The 20,393-nt window shown below is 40.8% G+C and overlaps 1 protein-coding gene across 2 annotated transcripts in view; it reads right to left on the bottom strand.

Annotated features, from left to right (window-relative positions):
• Positions 1-20,393, bottom strand: part of SNX2 (sorting nexin 2) — a 298,179-nt gene that overhangs the window by 114,832 nt on the left and 162,954 nt on the right. For both annotated transcript variants that reach the window (XM_069226951.1, XM_069226942.1), the window contains 4 exons: positions 19,142-19,208; positions 18,791-18,834; positions 18,567-18,708; positions 7,712-7,790 (listed from right to left, as the gene is read on the bottom strand). In XM_069226951.1, coding sequence (XP_069083052.1) covers positions 7,712-7,790; positions 18,567-18,708; positions 18,791-18,834; positions 19,142-19,208 — 332 coding nt within the window. The remainder of the gene's footprint in view (positions 1-7,711; positions 7,791-18,566; positions 18,709-18,790; positions 18,835-19,141; positions 19,209-20,393) is intronic.

Consider the following 20,393-nt stretch of genomic DNA (forward strand, 5'->3'; position numbering starts at 1 on the left):
TAGCGTAACATTCTTTATGTGACCACGTAGCTGCACGTATATATAAATTTATAAATGGGCTAGACGTTATCAGCTGCGACTGGTTAATGTGAAGGATTACAATGGAAGGCACCATACAAAGGAATCGAGTCTAAATGAAGAAAACAAATAAACTGAAGAGGATAACCACCCAATTTAAGAATTGGATTAATTACATTCATGACAAAGTCGGAGTGGGACAAAAACGGACTAGACGCAGTATATACAATTGTATAGGTGAAACATTAATGAGCTGGTGATCTAAACAGCTATCAATTATTTTATTGTGCAGATTCAGTGTTACAAGCGCTATTCACATTGCACATCTCTTTTACGCTAATCCTATACAGAATGGCAGAATGACAAAGCTTTAGAACAGTCATTGTTTATTCACACTTCTACAATGAATCACCCATCACAACTGTTTGATGAAATGTCAAACAAAAAATATTGTGGTACAAAAATATAAAAGTTACATACATATAATGTAAAATGTAAGCAAAGTGTAAGGATATTGTCTACAAAAATACCATGGACCAAAATATAAACATTGCATTAGTACGTATTTATATATATTTTTAAATCTAATTAACATTGTTCTAATTTTAAAAAGTTAACTTTTGCAATGCATTAAAAAATACACAACAAAAAAATATATATTCAATTAATTTATTGAATTATGTATTAGGTTTAAATATAAATATTTCTTACAAATAAATGTAACATTCTGTCAAACAAAATCAAATACAGTCAATATAAGTTGAAAATAAAAATAGAACATTAAATAATAAAACAGAATATAAACACTTATAATTAATTGTTCTTAAAAGCACTTAAACCATGTTCTATATGCATCATAATACACTATTTATGTACTTAATCACATAAAACATAGGAAATAATCTAAAAGACAAAAATTAAAAGTGAAATGGGTGTGTGTTTGTATAAATTCAATTAAAAAAAAGAAAGGTTACAGGGACTTTATAGTAAGGTTCTGAATTTACTCGCACAAAACCACAGAAATTCAGCAGTATAGTTAGAGTTATTTCAAGTAACAATAACTTGCGCCCTAATGTAACTATAACTTGTGCCCCCACCATGCACAGTTTTCTGTCCAATAATTTGACTGCTAATGTTTCACTGGTATTCTTTAATTGACTTTATAAAAGTTGTGGTGAGTGCTGCGGAGTTTCTGTGATTTCGTGCGAGTAAATTTAGAACCTAACTGTAACATCCCTGTAACCTTTTGTTTTTTTAAGTGAATTTCTATTTTAAAAATATATATTTTCCATCTATAACATCCCTGTAACCTTTGTTTTTTTCAGTTAATTTCAACGATTTTTTATTTTTTTTAAAGTAATCTAATTTTAATTACTATACATTAATCCAACCACTGCCACACATGGCCTTCCACCAATAACAGCAAACACCTATAACCAGCCAACCCCCAGAACCTCCCAACCCCATGCCGCACATGGCCTTTGGCTGTGCACAGCAGGAACTGGCCACAGGGCCTGCCTCTCTGGATGGGAGACTAGATGAGAGGGTGTCTCTGGGTGTGAGAGTGGGTGTGTGAATGTCTGAGAGGGTCTGTGAATGGGTGTGTGAATGTCTTAGAGGGTCTGTGAATGGGTGCATGCATGTCTGAGTGGATGTGTGAGTGCGTGAGTGAGTGTCTGAGCGCATCTTTGAGTGGGTGTGTGAGTGTCTGTGTGGATATGTCAATAGCTGTGTGAGTGACTGCCACAAAAGAACCTCCCCTGCCCTTTTATCCAACAAGAGTCCCCAGTTTTGCAAAAAATATCCACCCAAGTGGAGTTCTTTCTGTCTCCTTAGCTTAATGTCCAGTAAGCATTCTACACTACAGCTGCACAATTGTGCACAAGGAAATGTCACCAGTGACTGTGTGTGTTTTAACAACATGATTGTGCCTGGTGTTTCTTTGTACAGAAATATGTGATAACATGAATCCTCCTATAGAGAGGCCAACAAGATTACAAAGATGTAAATCTTCACCAAAACAGGGTCCTTCCTCATCTATATGAAGCAAGTGCTTCTTTGCTTTGTGGAGATGTCCACATATTACTCAGCATCAAGAATGCACCTAAAAAATCAGCTGCAAACGCCATTGAGTGCCCTTTTGTAAGCTGTCCATCATCCTGGCAAAATGCGGGAGACCTTTGCTTACTACTAAGGTTGATTGTGAGGGGCAAATCGGGCTGAGCTCCAGGTGATTTGCATACTTGTAGCAATTTGAAGGGCGAGCCATGGACCCTGCTCTCACCAGGAGTGCAGAAGAAACTAATGTACTCGAGTTAGTTATTTGAAATAACTCCAACTATAACTGCTGAATTTTTCTGGTTTTGTGCATGTAAATACAGAACCTAACTATAACGTCCCTGTAACTTTTGCTTTTTTAAGTGAATTTCTATGTTTTTTAAATTCTATTATCTAATTATAACGTCCCTGTAACCTTTGTTTTTTTTCCAGTGAATGTTTTTTATGTAAAGTAATTTTCATTACTATGTGTTAATCCAACCACCGCTGTGCACGGCCTTCAGTCTGCGTCCAGGCTCTGTGGCCAACCCCTTATAACCACCCAATACGGGCCGCACTTAGCCGGGGGACGGCCACAGGGCATTGCCTCCCCTAACCATACAGCAGGGAGCTGGCTGCAGGCCTGGCGCCCCTAACCACCCAACCTGCAGCTGTGCACGGCCTCCTGCGAGCGGCAGGAGTTGGCCACAGGGCCTGTCTCTCTGGGTGTGAGAACAGGTGTGAAAGGGTGTCCGCAGGTGTGACAGTGGGTGTGAGAGTGTCTCTGAGTGTATGTGTGAGAGTCGGAGTGGGTCTGAACAGATGTGTGAATGTCTGAGTGGGTGCGTGAGTGTATGTGTGGGTGTGTCAGTAATTGTGAGTGACTGCCACAAAGGAACCTTATCTGCCCTTTTACCCAACAAGAGTCCACAGCTTTGCATGAAATATTTACCCAGGTTGAATTCTTTTTGCCTCCTTAGGTAAATTTCCAGTAGGCATTCTACACTACAGCTGTGTAATGGAGCACAAGTAAATGTCACCAGTGGCTTGTGCGCATTTGGCAATGTGATTGTTCCTCGTGCATATTTCTCCAGAAGTCTGTGATAAGATGAATACTTCTATAGAGAGGCCAACCAGACTACAAAAACTTAATTCACCACCAAACCAGGGCCCTTCCTCTTATCTATTTGAAGTGAGTGCTTCTTTTTTTGTGGAGATGTCCTCATATTCCTCGACATCAACAGCACAACATCAAAATCTGCAGAAATTGCACTGGGGAGGCCCTTTGGGAAGCTGTCCATCATCCGGGCAAAAGGGGGGAAGGTATATGCATACTAGTAAGATAGACGGTGTGGGGCCAAGTGGGTACAACTTCCAGGTGATTGCCACATTTGCATTCTCTTAGCAATTTAAAGGGAGAACCATGGGGGAGAAGTGAGGCCACGCAGCACCCTCTATTCCGGCCAATTGTGGCTCTGGGGACCCCATTCACCTGGGCGTACCTCTATTCAATGGGGAGGGGGGCCGCATGACCCCCTTATCATTTTATATAAGCACCCGGGAGGTGGGTGTCCCAGGGGCTGCAAAGGGGAGGCACATACATTTCAGAATTAACCCCAGGGAGGTGGCGGTCCTTGTGGCTGTGGGAGAGGCCTTAAGGGTCTCCCCCATTTTAAGTATTATTTTTGCCCGGGGAGGTGGTGGTCCCTGGGGCTAATAGAAGCCCTGGAAGGGAGGCCCTGTGTGCTTACCTCCATTTTCAATCCCCCAAAGCCCACTGGATCGAGCCCACCCAGAGACAAAAGAAAAAAAGAAAAAAAAAAAAGAAAGAAAAAAAGGTAGGAGACCACCCTTTAAAAAAAAAAAAAAAAAGAAGAAAATTACAGAAAAATCAGTAGATCCACAGATTTTTCTGAGATTTAAACAAAATGCCTTTTAGCCCTGGTGGTGTCCGTGAGGAACCCCTACACCAAGGCTAGGGGCTTGGAGTAACCCTACTCTGGCTCCTTTTCTTAATTTAATTTTTTTTCCTTATTTTGTCGGATTTGGCTGAAGCTGAATCCCAAGATGGCTGCCATCAACAAGGATGTGTTGGCAGCCAATCAGATAGATATTAGCACGGGGAGAGTTGGATCCCTAGAGGTTCTGCGTCCCTAGATCTATATTTTTTAATCTCCAATTACACCAAAACTACTGAACGGATTTACATCAAATCACAAAAAGCACGCTTTCTGGAACAAGTGCTAGCTGGTGCAATTTTGTCCAGCATTCGGGCTGAAGTTATGTTCAAAATCCTTATGTGAAAATGTATGGGGGATACCCCCTCTATCTCTGGCCCCACTTGGCGGATTACCCCGAAACTTTCAATACAGCAGCTGAACCCGTGAGGCCCTACTTGAGAGACCACACCAAAACTTTCAATACAGCAGCTGAACCCACTGAAGTACAAGTCTTGAACATTTTTGAGAAGATTCATCAAGCGGCGCCAAAGTTAGTGGCCAAACAAAGAAAGCTCTTCCTATGGAAACTAGGTCCTAACTACAACAACCTACTGGTGACTGCCAGTAGGTAGGTATAAACGTAGTCTGCAAAGTGGTGCGCTCAGTTGGCTGGTGCTCACTGATGAAAGGTCAGACCTCCATTAATTATTCACATAATTAGATGACAATAAAGAGGAAGCGGCACTCAAGAGGTAGTGTCCTCTTTATTTATTCAGCATACTATAACAGTAACAGCAATGTCACCCAATGCATTTTGCCCCCCCTTTGCCCTTGATCATGGCTGATAACCCCCTCTGTTTATTTATTTATACCCACCCTGCCCATGAGGCATTATGGGATTTGTAGTGATAACCACTGAAATAGAAACAATTGAAACAAAATTAATAGATAAGTGTTCTAAACAGAGTTCTTTATTGCTGTTTCACCCAAATGAGGGTCTTCGTTTGAAGTTTGATGATGTATTGAGACTCTGTCTTGGTAAACAAACCCTGTCATCACCCCTTGTAGCTTTTGTAATGTGCTCAATTCCAAAGTACTCAATTCTTTTCTAAGTGTCCCCTTCCTGAGCTTTCATTATGTGTTTGGCTACTGCACAGGATGGATCTTTTGTTCTCAATTGCTCTTATATGTTCTAATATTCATTTCTTTGGTGGGTAGATGGTATTTCCCACATATTTTAATCCTGAAAGTCGCTTACATATAAATCCAGAATGCCATAAAAACTAGTAACCTATCTCAAATTTACTATTTTAACTCTAATATAACAACCATTAGGGAAAATGCAAACAAGGTGTGGGGGTTGGGTGTGATTTACTAGCATCGCTCCAGTTTAACAAACACAAGAGTAAGTGCATGATTTGTGAGAGGTCAGGCTTACTATTCTAACTACAGTCTAAGAAATTTTTTAAAAGGTGTACCATGGGTGGGGTGGCAGGGGAGTTTCAGTTTATGTTCTAACTTCAATTTAACAAATATTGGGACAGTGCATACATTGTGGGTGGTGGGGAGGGGGTCCTGAATCAGATGTACTATTCTACCTTGAGTACAACAAACATTAAGGAAAGTGCATACATGGTGGAGGTCAGACTTACTACTCTATTGTATAAGAAACACTGGAAAAGTGCACAAATGGGACAGGAGGGTGTGGGATGGGCAGATTTACTATTCTTACTCCTAGCAAGCACACACCGAAATATATATATATATATATATATATATATATATATATATATATATATATATATATATATATATATTAGTTTGCTATTCTGCTAGTGCAACAAATGTTAGGAAAGTGCAGTTAGAGGAATTTAGTATTCTAACTCCAAACACTTGGGGGCAGTGCACAATTCTGAAGGGTGGGGTAAGGATAGAGGGGGGGGGGGAGTGGTCAGTACATTAGTAAGTACACCCAAACAATATAAATACCCAAAATAAAATATTTCAAAAAATTAAACAATTTGAAAAAAGTACCTGTTACAATATCTTGAAATTGAAAAAAATATATTTTTTGAAGATGCAAAATTAACAAAATTGGTAAAAAAAAGTATTCTATGTAAAAAAAAAAACATCAAGACTACATGACACCCTACACTTTTTTTTAAATTGTACATTCATTTTTAAATACTTCTAAATCAACTAACGATAAATTTCCCCAATGTACCCCAGTCTGTTAAAAAAAAATTCTAAACTTTATTTAGTACCTTTTAATACTAAACATACAATTGATGTCCAAATAAAACAGTGCATAATACACTAGTCACTTTAATCGATCTAAACAATTTATAAGATAATTAACATATTAACATTAATTTATAGATAATTAAAAACATTAGTCAGCTAATTCCCCAATAAATCTGAAATAATACACAGTATTATTACTTTTTTTTTTTAATGAATTTTTAAAAATAATATCTGCACTAAAGAAGATACAATAAAGCACCATTCTAAAAAAATATGTTAAATATATTATCAAGATCAATATTATAGTAAAACCGTAAAAAAGGAAACATCTTCGATATTGTGGTTCACAATATTTTTGAAGTGATGATATATTGTTTAATGGTCAAATTCTAGTGGAATTTTCACCAATACACCAGTGCACAACAACATTTATGCCATGTCCCCTCTTAAACTGTAACTTGGGGAATTAACCACATCAATATACATTTGTATAATGCATGGGAATCACATAGTGTTGTCAACAACATAGTAATCTATCTAGCTGCCCCATATTCCATTGTGTCTAGGGGGACATCCACTGTCCCAATATATTTCTTTCCCAAGAATGTTGCACTTGTCAGCACCAGCTTCCATTTTCCCAGGTAGAGTACACTGGTTGATTTCCATGTTTGAGCAGGGATCAGTTAAGCAATCACCAGACCTAAAGCAATAAACAGTTGAGTGTACCAGTAGACCTGTTCCAAACTACTTTATTTTTGTGTGTCATCCCCCTATATCATATAAGATGTCTCCTCATATGAGAAAAAACAATAATCCCTCAACTCGTTACTGTGAACATGAGAGCCACCTGCAGTCAGTGTGGATTTTATGGCAATGAACACATAGGGTGTGAAAACAAAAGACAAGGGATTTCTTTGCAAGGGGCAATGTCAATGAAATATAGAAAATTTCAAAATAACGTAGTTACCTGGAATCTGAAGGTAACATCACAGCAGGTAGCACTTACAAGAGTATGCAGTTTTGAACAATCAGCGTAGTATAGTTACAGTGAAGTGAGTGCATGATTGCTGCTAAAGGTTCAACTAAATTTGGGTGTATTCCTTTAGCTACTACAGTTCTACGAATCATTGATGATTTGTGCAAGCAAGGTCTTTAGTCCTATTTACTTTTAAAATAAAGAATAGTAATGGTGCCAATAGCATAGCTGGAAACTGGATATCATGATTAGTTGTTTTCTTTCGAGTTCTACTATTTCAGTCTACTTAATTAGACCAAAAACAACAGGCAAGTATCTGTAGTGAATTTAAAGTCACTTGCAGGTAAATCTGCTTTTTAAGAACATGACCAAAATGGTAATCCATCCAGCCTTTGCATCCAGGCATAATACAATCGCTTTATGGTCCAAAATGTATAGTGGAAATAACAGTTTTACATTCAGATAGACAAGGCATTTCTACAGCTCGTTTTCATACCTCTCTAGTGCTGCTCTTCTTCTTTCCACAAATTCTGTAGAAGAGGAGTCTTCCTTGCCCACCTTGACCTTCGTCATACCTTCAAAGAAAGTGGTGATATTTCAAAGAATATCATTACAAAAGCACTGTTCAAACAAATATGCGCTATTTAAATATACTTTTTATGTACTGATGCACTAGATGGCAGGATAATGCACAGCATGTGTATCTGCAGCTACACATGCCACAGAACATTATATATATATATATATATATATATATATATATATATACATACACACACATATACACACACACACACACACACACACACACACACACACACAATTTGCAACGGATTTACCATTTATACAAACAATTTCCTTCTTGGTATATCCAGACAGGCAACAGGGAGGGGGTTGGTCAGTGAGGAATCCACAGGTAGACTCTGTATCCACCAGAAAAAGCACTGCCAAAGGTAAGTAACTTGTTCTTCTGATGGATACATCTACCTGTGGATTCCTCACCTTTTAAACACAGTCCCAAAGCAGATCCCCGCACTCGGAGGTATGTCTATACCAAGAGATCCCGTAACACTGAACGGGCAAAATGGCCATCCCTCCTCACTTCCGAGTCCAAGCAGTAATGTTTTGCGAAAGTGTGGAGGGAAGCCCAAGTTGCTGCCTTGCAAATGTCAACAACAGGTACACGCTCTAGTCAAAGTAGCAGACTTAGCTCTGGTCGAATGAGCTCTTATACCGTCATGAGGTTCCTTCTTTGCCAAAGCATAACAAATTTTTATGCAAAGTATGAACCATCTTGACAATGTTCTTTTGTGAACAGCTTTGCCTTTCATCTTGCCTATGTAGCAGAAGAACAACTGATTGTCCGTTCTAAATTTGCCCATCCTGTCCATGTAGAAGCTCAACACTCTTTGGATCCAGACGATGCAGCCTTACCTTCTCTTAAGAGGGATGGGGAGGAGGGTAAAAGGATGGAAGGGTGATGAACTGCCCTAAAGGAAAAGGTGTCACTAACTTTGGCAGGAAAGCCGCCCTGGTTCTCATAACCACCTTGTTGACATGAAAAGTGGTAAACAGGGATTTTACACTCAGAGCCTGCAGCTCACTAACACGTCTAGCCGACATGATCCCCACTAGCAAAACAGTCTTTAGCGCAAGGCACCTCAATGGGCAACTATGTAAAGGCTGAAACAGTGAGCCCATCAGGTACACTAAAACCAAATTTTAATTCCACTGAGGCATGATGAATGGAATTGGAGAAACATATTAGTCAACCCTGTAAGAAACCTTAAAACTATAGGGGTCTTGAACAATGAGGGTTTGTCAGGCAAACAAAAAAAATACAAACAGTGAAGACAAATATCCTTTCATTGTTGCAACAGTACATCCCTGTTGTGCTAAAGAAAGAGCAAATTCCAAAACACTGGACAAGTGGGAGTTTAAAGGGTCAACATGCCGTTCTTCACGGCATTTGACAAAGTTGGCCCATTTACCGGCAGAGAGAGTTTTGGTGGAGTGTCGCCTGGCCGACAGAATAACCTACACCACCTCAGCAGGAAGAGAAAAGGAATTCAGGTTGCCCCGTTCAATTTCTAGGCATGTAATTGCAGGCTCTGGATGTGGGGGTGTAAAACCTGCCCCTGCGACTGCGGGAGGAGGTCTGCCGTGTTAGGGAGACGGAGGAGAGGGCACAGTGAGAGTTGAAGTAGGTCTGTGTACCACTCCCTTCTTGGCCAATCCAGGACTATTAATATGGCTTGGGCCCAGTCTTGGCGAACCTTCCTCCGATCCTGAGGAATCAAGGGCAGAGGAAGAAACTCATAAAGAAACTGGCTGCACCAGCACTGGATAATGAAGGCTGCAGAATGACAGGCAGTGTGCATTGTCACAAGTAGCAAACAGGTCCATGTGAAGCTTCCCCCATAACTGGAAAACGTGAAGAACCACCCCTGGATGGAGACGTCACTGAAAGGTGCTGGCTGAGACTATCCTCACGCATGTTGAGAACTCCAACCAAATTGCCATGATGCAAATCCAATGTCCTGAGCCCAGGACCAGAGTTGTAAAGCCTCTCTGCAGAGAAGGTACAACCCTACTCCCCCCCCCCCGCCTGCTGATGTACCACATCGCAGTAGTGTTGTCTGTCAAGACCTGCAGCAAGTGACCGCGCATGGAAAGGAGGAAGGCCTTGAGAGCCAGACTGATGTGAAACATCTGTTTCTCTGAAGACCAAAGACCTTTGATATCCAGGTACCCCAGATGAGCTCCCCAGCCTAGAGTGGAGGCATCCATTATTACTGTGGCCACAGAGTAGGGCAAAACGTTTTCCCTTGTGTGTCGTCCACACTCCACCACTGAAGATTCCTCGCAGTGTTTCTAGAGATCTTTATATACTCCTCAAGATTGCGATTGTATTGAAACCACTGCTTGCGGAGGCACCACTGGAGAACCCACATGTGCCAACATGCATGAGTGACCAACAGAATGCAGGAACAAAACAGAACTAGCAGACGTAAGACCTTTAGGACTGGAAGAAGCGCTTCATTCTGAGGCAACTTAATCATAGCCTGAATGTCTTAAACCCTCTGAGAAGGAAAGGCACAACTCACTGTTGTGTCCAGGACTGCCCCTATGAACAGGGTGCGCTGAGAGGGCTCCAGGTGAGATTTGAGTACGTTGATGGAAAATCCCAGATTGAACAACAGCTGCGTTGACAAATGCAAGTGATGCTACACCAACTACGGAGACTTGGCTTTGAGCAAAATCATCCAGGTAGTGGAATACTGGAATTCCCCACCGCCTGAGATGTGCAGATACCACTGCCAAAACCTTTGTGAAGACTGGAGGTGCAGAAGACCAAACGGAAAGACTGCAAACTGGTAATCTTGCGACCCTACAGTTAACCAGAGATACTACTTGTGCGACTGCAGAATGGGAATATGAAAATACGCATCCTGAAAGTCTATGGAAACAATCCAGTCTTCTTTGTCCAGCACAAGACGCCCCTGTACTAGGGTCAGCATTTTGAATCTTTCCTATTTGATGAACCAATTCAAAATCCTCAGATTTACGATCGACCGCAAACAACCATCCTTTTTGGGGATCAGGAAATATGTGGAATAACATTTCTGACCTCTTTCTTGCTCCGTAACCAACTGTATTGCACCCTTTAAAAGCAGATTTTGCACCTCCTGCTGTAATAGCAGTAGATATTATTTTGAAGAAAAGCTTTGCTGGTGAGGAAAAGGAGGGAGAAACTCCCGCAAGGGAAGGGCATATCTATTTTCTACAATGTCTAAAACCCAACTGTTCGTTGTTATGGACTTACATTTCTTATAGGAAATGAATCAATAACACACACACACACACACACTCACACTCACACTCACACTCACACTCACCTCACCTAAGATGGGAGAACTAGGGCTGCTTCCATGAAAGATTACCAGAGGAGGTAGATGAAAAGGAAGCTGGTGTACACCACATTGTTCAACTCTTCCATGACCTCTGTGGGATCTGTAAAGAGGTTTAGCCAACTGTTGTTGCTGGAAATGCTGCCTCCCTCGAAAGGAGGAGCTCCAGCCAAACCCCCTGAACCTACATAGTGATCTGTAGGTCGTGGAAAGGGACTGAAGACCCAACGACTTTGCAGTGGCCTTGCTCTCTTTAATTCTTTCTACAGCCGAATCTGCTAAGGCCCCAAACAGCCTGGATCCATCAAAGAGTAGATCTATTAATATTGATTGTACATCCGGGCCCCTCAACCAGGCGTGTTGCCTACTGGCAATCAAAGTCCCCAAGGCCCTAGCCACCGAATCCGCTGTATCAAGGCCTGATTGTATTACTTGTTTTGCTGCCGCCTGACTGTCAGTCAAAAGCTCTGCAAAATGGCCCTGAACATCCTGCGGTAGCTTGGAAAGGACATCCCTTGCCAAATTCATCAACGCATGGATGTATCTTGGCATTTACAGATTTCAATGCATGCTTCCACAAGAAAAAATCTTTTTGGCAGATTGCTCCATCCGTTTCGATTCTCTGTCAGTAGGGGTCGTGGGAAGAGAACCATGAGGTTACCTTGATGAGCACGAAGCCGGGACCACCAAGCTTTATGGCGTCAGATGCTTACTCAAAAATGCAGGATCTCCTGGCGCCACCATATACCTCCTTGCAATCGATCTTGACACTGCTGGAGTAGAAACCAGCTTCTGCCACACATCCAATACTCGTCCTGTCAGCCTCAATGAATGGCAACAAAGGCTATGATGCAGACAAGAAAGAATGAAGAACCTCTGTAAGTATATTTGATTTTAGGTCAGTTGTGGGAAGAGGCAAGTCCAACACTTCTGCTGCCTTTCTTATTATCCTATGGTATGATGGAACCTCCGGCAGGGATATGCCTCCATGGGATAATAACTCCCACTCTGGAGAAGTGTCCAGACCACTTGACACATGAGTGCCTTCAAATTCCTGAGAAACCACTGAAATCTCACCCTCTTCTAATTCAGGGTCTTGTCGCTCCTCTACATATTGCTGCGCCTCCAGGAGCCTTAAAGCTTCCATTCTTGATCTTAACTGTCAGAAGGAAATGCACTGGTGTTCAGGATGTCTGTTGCAGTGGTGGTTATTTAGACCCTGAAACCTGCCGTGCAAGAATAGAGTGACTTGACGTCGGACATGAACGATCACTCTGATCTCGGTACCGGCACCACACATCCCGTCAAACATCAGGAGGCGAAGGTGTCTTCCTCGGCACCGTTAAAGGCCACGGATGTGGTGCTATAGGCATAAAAGGTAGAAACGGAGCTTGCCTATACGATGCCGTGACACCTCCCAGGGAGACAGACAATGGACCCATTGCGGGTGCATCAGAGGGGTTCATTGCCCTACTGAAAATGCTATTCATAAATTTATTTTTAAAAAATTGGATCTGTTACGTGTCAAAGATGCGGAAAAAGGGGAACTGACGTCAGCACGCTGGCAAGGACTTCTTATGGCTTCGATGACATCAGATGGAGTTGCGTCCGGAGCCGTTCCTGTGACGTCCTCGTTGACATGGAGAGCTAGAGAGGAAAATTTCCGTCAAATGCCACCAGCATTGAGGGTATTCAAAAGATGAGAAAAAGGTGAGGAATCCACAGGAAGATGTATACATCAGAAAGGGTCTGTTTAACTACATATTACCCAAATATTTTTATTGCACTACTGCAAACATGGTGCAAGCGAATTTTGAAGGAAAATCAGTTTACACCGTTTTTTTGTGAAAGCAGCATAAATAATACAAAATCCACTGCTTGTAATGATTTCCATGGTGTAGGTTCTGTTGAAAGCTAGCTCAAAAATGTACCATTATTTATAAGCAAAGTATGTAATTTGTTGCAGGTGCTTAACAATGTGTTCTTCTGTCAAATATGCGTATGTAATATGGACAGAAGCAAAAACCTTTGTGGTGAATTGTACAATAAATTTAGCACCAAAACCAATACAGAAAACATTGATATTGTGTTCTAGTGCTCAAGACCCTACGTTCCCGCTTACATGCTGTGTGATCTTTGCCAGCTACTTATTAATAATACAGATTTTTGTGTGCTTCTTCATACATTGAGCTATACACTGCACAATTGTATTTATTCTGAGCTGAGTGCCACATTTGGAATGTAAAAAAAAAAATCTTCTTACGTGGTTCGGTACATTACTGCAACATCTACATTAGCCAAATGAGCAATGTTTCAGTGTACAATGTTTGCAGTGTATATGCAGATGCAAAGAGAGTAATAAGCTTTTTAGTTCGAACCTAGCAGGTACCATTAGCTGTTAAGTTGCAAAATACCTAAGAATCTACTGGAGTTTATACCCAGCCCATTACTTACCATTGACTGGTTTTATTGTCACCTTATTTGGCTTGCTTCTTATTCAATGGCTTTTCTAGTACGAGCTTGCGCGTCCGATGTTTGTCCCTCTCCTACAGTATAGCCTATTCATCATCTTTCTGACTCGCTGGCTTCTATCTTTCACTGGCCACTTTTAGATTTTTTTTGCCCTCTTTTGGTTTAGAGCGCTTGTGATTTCAAGCTCTCCCCTTCTCTGTTCCGTCTCCTTCCACCAAATGATCACTCCCTACTCTCTGTATTTGTCTTTCACGTATTTCTCCCTCCGCCTCTTGTGTTCCATGTTGTTCTCTCCCTCAGATGCATCTTACTGCTACCCGACTTGATGTCACTTTTCTATGATTCTCACTCTTTTGGTTGCTTCACTGCCTCGTCCCCTCAGACCTTTGTTCTCTTCTACATGTGAGCTCATAACCTGTGCTGCTACTAGAAGCAATTGCATCATTATATCTTTTTAAAAATGTATTTATTTTTGACAATGGTAGACAGTGACAGGAAAAAAGCCATGTCTGCGTAATAGTATAGCAGAGCTGATGCGTCTCACTGAAGTGTCAGCCGCACCTAGTGCACATCTAATGGTCGCATTAGGTACAAGTTTCCCTTCTGCAACTAGGTCTTCCTCATTTCTTTCTGTACTCATGTGGGAGGTGATGGAGGAGATCCTCCATCTACTCCCATTATGCTTGGTTGAATCTGGAGAGCAGCCCTACAGAATTGGTGATGTGTCAATAGTTGTCATTGCCGACACACACCTTCTTCCCGACAGCCTCAATTCTCCTAATCTTTGTCAAGCGGAGGTGCACCTCCTGTTGCTTATGCTGTAGCATGTTTCAGTGCGGGAGCGACCACTAGGGAATCTGGGGACGGGTGGCCCCTAGTGTAGACAGGGTCTGAAGGATTGCTTTATACTTCCCCTCTACCCTAGCGTCCAGTACTCTTCTTTTGACTGGGTCCTTGAAAATCTCAATGGATGGATGGTAAACATCGGACATACTTTTCCATTCTAGATAGTCCCCACTAAAGGTGTGACATAGTATCTTGTTGTATGATGCAGTGCTCTGATTGACAGTGTAATAACTGGTCGTGTGTCTGGCGGGGTTGGCTTAATAGGGATTGGTTCAACTGGCACACCCTGTGGGTGAGCATTACAATGTTCACACGGGTCATCAGGGGTCTGTGGGTAGTCAGAAGGCCCCTCCAAATCTTCTCCTAGGGTATACAGTTCTACACTAACATGGCTGAATGTGTAGGTGATCGCAATGGAAGTGTGTGCAGGTGAACTGTCTGGTACTGGAGGTGATACTGGGCTAATACCTTTGTTGATCATAGGTCTCTTTGGTGGTGGATGTACTACAGGTTCCTCAAACTCTAGCCTCCGCTTTTTTGGGACAGAGAGTTAGCTAGTTTGTGGATCAATTGTTCTCTGCCACGAATCAAAGACATGTTGCATTTTCTTGAGGATTAGTCCCTCCTCTTTCTCAGGTACATGACGCTTCAAGGTTGCCTTGGATATAGGTGCCGAAATATCCTTGTGAGGGATTTTTGACTGCTTCGTCAGAGACTGTCCTTCCAGCACAGATGATTTGAATGTTGACAGCTTTGATGCTGGAGGCTTAGAAGCTGTAACTTTCAGTGCAGACAGTGTTGGGGAGGCGTAGTGTCCAGAGGTCTCAGATTTCAGAGCCTCTGCACTTTGTTTGTGTTAGTGGCTATGATCCAGATTAGGATCCAGAGGCCTCTCAGCCTTCCTCTGCTCCAAAGCCTTTCCTCGGTATTAATGGGAACCACTAGGTAGTGCAGCATGAAAACATGCGTCTAGGAATGTGCTGCTGGGCCAATCTACTCTGAGGCACCACTCAGACAACTGTTGCAGCTGTGCTTTGTGCGTTGGGGTGGACGGACAGCAGTATTCACAGCTCGTGGAGTTGTCTCTGTGTTTGGGCCCGTGGATTTCTCCAGCTCAATATCAGGGCTCCCTTGAAAGAAGATAGACAGCTGGGCCTGTTCATCGCTAGCTCTGGTGACAATATCAGAGTCTCTGGACACAACACAGTATAGGCTACCTGTCAAGTCGTCTCTCTCATACTCTCCTTCCACATCAGCGCCAATGATGGTCTCTCTCTCTCTGACACTTCCTGTTCTATGGTGCTCTCCATGCTGTGGCAAGGGGATGTGGTAGGCATTATCTTAATGCTTTTTTGAATGAGAACTATCAACAAGCTGCACACTCCTGGTTGTTGTCTTACGGAGAGAGATACAAATTGCAGTAACAGGTGTTGGTTGTTGTGCGGGTACTTAGCGGTGTACTGCGGGCACATTCGAAAAGGGGTTTGTTTCATTGGCTGAAGGTGCCCAAGAAAACTATCTTTAACACAACCTGGCACCCCTGCCTACGATGAAAACAAACAAAGGGAGAAGTACAGAAAACAATGATCTGGTTCCCTACCAACAACTAAATGTATGTCTACCACTCTGATAAGAGATTTGGATATTATGGAACTGTGTGTGGTTATTTCCTACACTACAGAACTGTTAGTCATGGACAACATGTTTTTCGCCTAATACAGTCACACGGATCAGGTGGCGAATCTTCAGGGTCTGTTGTTGTGCCTAACCCTCACTAAGAAAAAAGAAAAAAGAAAAAAAAAAACTACTCCTGTTGCCTATTTATGAAATAACTGAAATCTTACATTGGAATCAAACTTCTGAATGTGGAGGCTTAATCCAACAACATAAAACAAGATAAGTTAAAAACAACACTCAATGGGAACATAATAGTGACCACATTTTCCACCCTCAAAAACACGTGTTTCAGGTGTATGTGAAAATGACACGCCACACTCAAGCATTACGTGGGGTAAAGTGACCATGTGCTCATGCTGAAGCAGAGGCGCATCCCCCCACAAGTCATTTCTTACCCTCCTAGGTCAGGTACATGGACCGCTTGGGGATTGCAAGGATGATGGCCGCTCTTCTATCAAGACAATCTGATAACCATGGTTGTGAAATACATGAGAAATAATTATTTAAGTGTCCTCTAATAGGTATGTCTAAGTTGTACTGAATTTATAATATGTAAAAATGTGTAAAACATATTGGTTGGTTGCTGCGCTGGGCAGCGCTATACTCCCATCATCCAGAAATTGACCTTATGCAAGAAAACCAAAATATGGTACTTAACTAAAGAGCACCATGGTCAGTTTGAACTACCCAGTCATCCAAGCTCCCAGGAATGATTCAGAGCTGGGAAGCGCCACCATTTATCCCTTGTATAGGCGGGGACTAGGAAAACGATGGACACAAACAAAGGACCAAAAAGAAAGGTGAACTAAAAGGTGGCGGCCATTTTAGAATGTGTTCCCATCGGGGAGGGAAACTGAAAAAGGACTCGGAATAAGTAGATTTTCAAGATAAAAGTGGCAGTCATCTTAGAATATTTCTTCCCTCAGCCTATTGGTATGGAATAAGGGAATGCATCTACTAATCTTGTGATAAGATTGTTGTAAATCATGCCTTAACACACACAAGGAAAATGAAACTAAAAATATAAATAACAACCAGGATGCAGTGAACTCAATTGCATGCTTCCTAATCAGTTTCTAGGATGTAATTATGGTCATAGTATCTAGCTTAGGTAATTCAGTTTGTCCTCTATTCTGTGCTGAACTCCAGGAAAGAAGGTCTTCGTTCCTACTCCCTGTTCTAGAATTCTGAACATGGTATCTCATCATTTAACCCATGGAAATGAGTCCGTGACCTAAAGATCCACCTCTGTTCTTTCTTAACCACTTTTTTGATACCCTATTGGAGTCATTCACCGTTTCACGAATCACCCATCTGAGATCATTAGGAGAGTGCTGCTATTCAATCAAGCTACAAAAACAAACAGTACAACCACTGCATAGAGCCGATCACAAGGTCATGGTATAAGAATATAGAGTTTCTGATACAACTATTGGGAAACTGGAGGAATAAATGGGTTGTTTCTTTAAATTACAGGTGACCACCTATGGAGCTATTAAACTGGAAGATCTTTACATCCCATTTTTTTAAACTCTTGAGAGAAAAATGTTTTCCATTGTTACGCACGATGGCTGTGTGTTTTTGGATACAAGAAGTGAAAAAGAGATGATACAAATTATAATGTGAATAATCAGGAGGTGGACCACCATGTGAGAAGGAAAACACTACCAGCTCTGTCCCCAGTACTAGTCCCCTGAATTTTCAGTCACTAGAGGAGATGAGAAACTGGGGGTATCAGAGGTCAATATTAAGTAGCTTACAAAAGAATTAATGTGTAATTCTAGCATTAATTTGTGCTGTAGAATAAAGCATTGTGAAAGTGGAAGCAGAATGAAAAACATACTGTGTATGCTTGCCAAACTAATGCTAAATGGATTCAATGTTTTGTCCTGAACAGTTAAATTGGTCTTATGCCAAAATGAATAAGACTGAAGATAGATCTCATACAATAAGTTTTTGCTATATAAGTGTAAGGCTGTCATACTTAGATGTTTAGCTAAACTCTACACTGTGCATTATAAATGTCCTCAGTCAATCTTTGAAACACCGTAAGAGTGGAGCATAGGGCTTAAGAAAAGATGTAAAATATCCACACAGAAAAACTTAGTTTGCTTTGACAATGCAAGTAAAAGAATAATTGTCCTATTAAAATAAAGAAAAACATACATCACTAGCTCAAATGGTATTGTTCCTTGAAAGAAAGCATAAAAGGGAACCTTTAAATTGTTTAAATGTTCCATTTTCTTTATGTATGACTAGACATCACTATGAGTGCAATATGGTACTATCTCTGACTGAATTATAACAGTCCATATTACAATTGACCAAACACTATGGGGCATTAGAATAAAAAGGTTTAATATTTTCACTCTGAACTGAAAAACAAGAACACGCATTTCTCACAAAAACAGCCAATGAGCACATAACTTGTGCATCAACTCTTACCCACAATACTTTTCTCTGGAGCTGGAGGCACAATGTAACCAATATGCATGTATTTTCCTGCTAATTTACTATGCAATCCAAGAAAATCACTGAATCTTCTTTTTACGCAGAATTCCTTCTTGTTAAACATGGATAGAGAAGTCTGAAAAAAAAACATGCATCATTTTCCTCAAATTTCTTGAATCCTTATAATGAATAAAATCTGAAATAAGAATTTTAATTACCTTTGTTGTTACTTTGTAAGCCATAAAAGCATTCATGCCATCCCCTAAAAAAATACATTTAATTAATGAGAGCATATGAATGTCAATGGACACTTTAGGACAGGATCAGACATCAGCAAAAAGACTAATTATCCAGATATTACAGAAGATTATAAAGTAGAATGCATCCATGTATGTGTAAGTAAATATGAAATGTAAACAAAACTGTCAATAATTAGCATGCTCCTATTATTTAGGGGGTGAAAAAGTGATCAATAAAAAGTTACATTACTAAATATCGGAACATGCACATTAAAAAGTTGTCCACCGGCCTAAACATGATACAAAAAAAGAAAGTGGGGTCAGACTCACCAACTTTCTCTGGATCAGATACACCAATCTCAATATCAAATAGGTCTCCATTTGCCTCCTCTTCAATCTGGAATATAAGGCTCTAATGTTAGTAACTGTGGCATAAAAAATGTTCAAATAAAAAAAAAAATGAAAAACTCTTGCAATAAAAATAAAACATTACAAAAGAACTAAAAGCACAGTGGTATTTCCTTTCTAAAAAGGAGCACTACTCATTTTTCCCTTTAAATAAACAAACCTTACATCATATGATACAGTAAATTGTTATCTTATCTCTAGACAGTGGATTCTGCAATGGATATGGCTCATCACCATTCTTCCACTATTAAGAAGACACATGCTCTGCCATGGACAACTCAGCCACATGCATTATCGTGTGCATTCTACTATTGCAACAAGAAGCTTTTATATTGTTAGAGATGGCAAACTTCAATAGGAATAGAAGTAGTTAAAAAAACAGACCCATTTTGTTTAGCAGTCATGTTTTATGTTGTATGTCACCTAACCACTCCTCACCACTTTCAGCAAAGATAGAGGGAGTAAGGTCCGATTGGGAGAGGGGTTCAATAAGTGCACAGTATTGTCTCCACTTTAATTAAAGTGGAAGAACAATGTCTTGCAGCTTTAGTCACTGTCTCATTAGAACCAACAGTATCCCCTAAGTAACTAGAAGAGCTATTAAATTTGCTCTACATTAAAGGGCCCTGAGTACTCCTTTTCATTTTTTGATTATTTCTGGCGGAGGACCCTAATGTACTTATGTGAAGTCGTTCATAGACCCTCCACATGTAGAAATGAGGACATACCGGTAGGTACTATGGAGGTGCACAGAGGTGGGCATGTCAAAATAGTTGCATGAGGAAACTTACTGGTGGGCGGTCACCACATTTTACTGCATTGTTGGTTGTTTAAATAGTCAATGAATATTACATTCTAAGAAAAAGAAACATACCACACACTGTTGGTCTACAAGAATGGCTATGTTACCTTCAGAAAGCGGTCTCAAAAAACAAATAGGTAAGATCAACAAAGTTGAACAAGCTATCCCAGAAATATGAACTCCAAAAGAAATATCTGCCTTTCTCTTTTTATACCAGTTTGACAGATTACATTTATATTTATAATAATAACAAGAATGGGTGGAAAGTCGAAAAGGTGAAGCAAAATCATGAACCCGAACTATGATCAATTTGGATGTATGCTACACTGACTACCCTAGAAGAGACAGATAATATACAACCATCTGTTCAAG

This window comes from Pleurodeles waltl, chromosome 1_1, assembly GCF_031143425.1.
Source record: "Pleurodeles waltl isolate 20211129_DDA chromosome 1_1, aPleWal1.hap1.20221129, whole genome shotgun sequence".
Taxonomy (NCBI): domain Eukaryota; kingdom Metazoa; phylum Chordata; class Amphibia; order Caudata; family Salamandridae; genus Pleurodeles; species Pleurodeles waltl.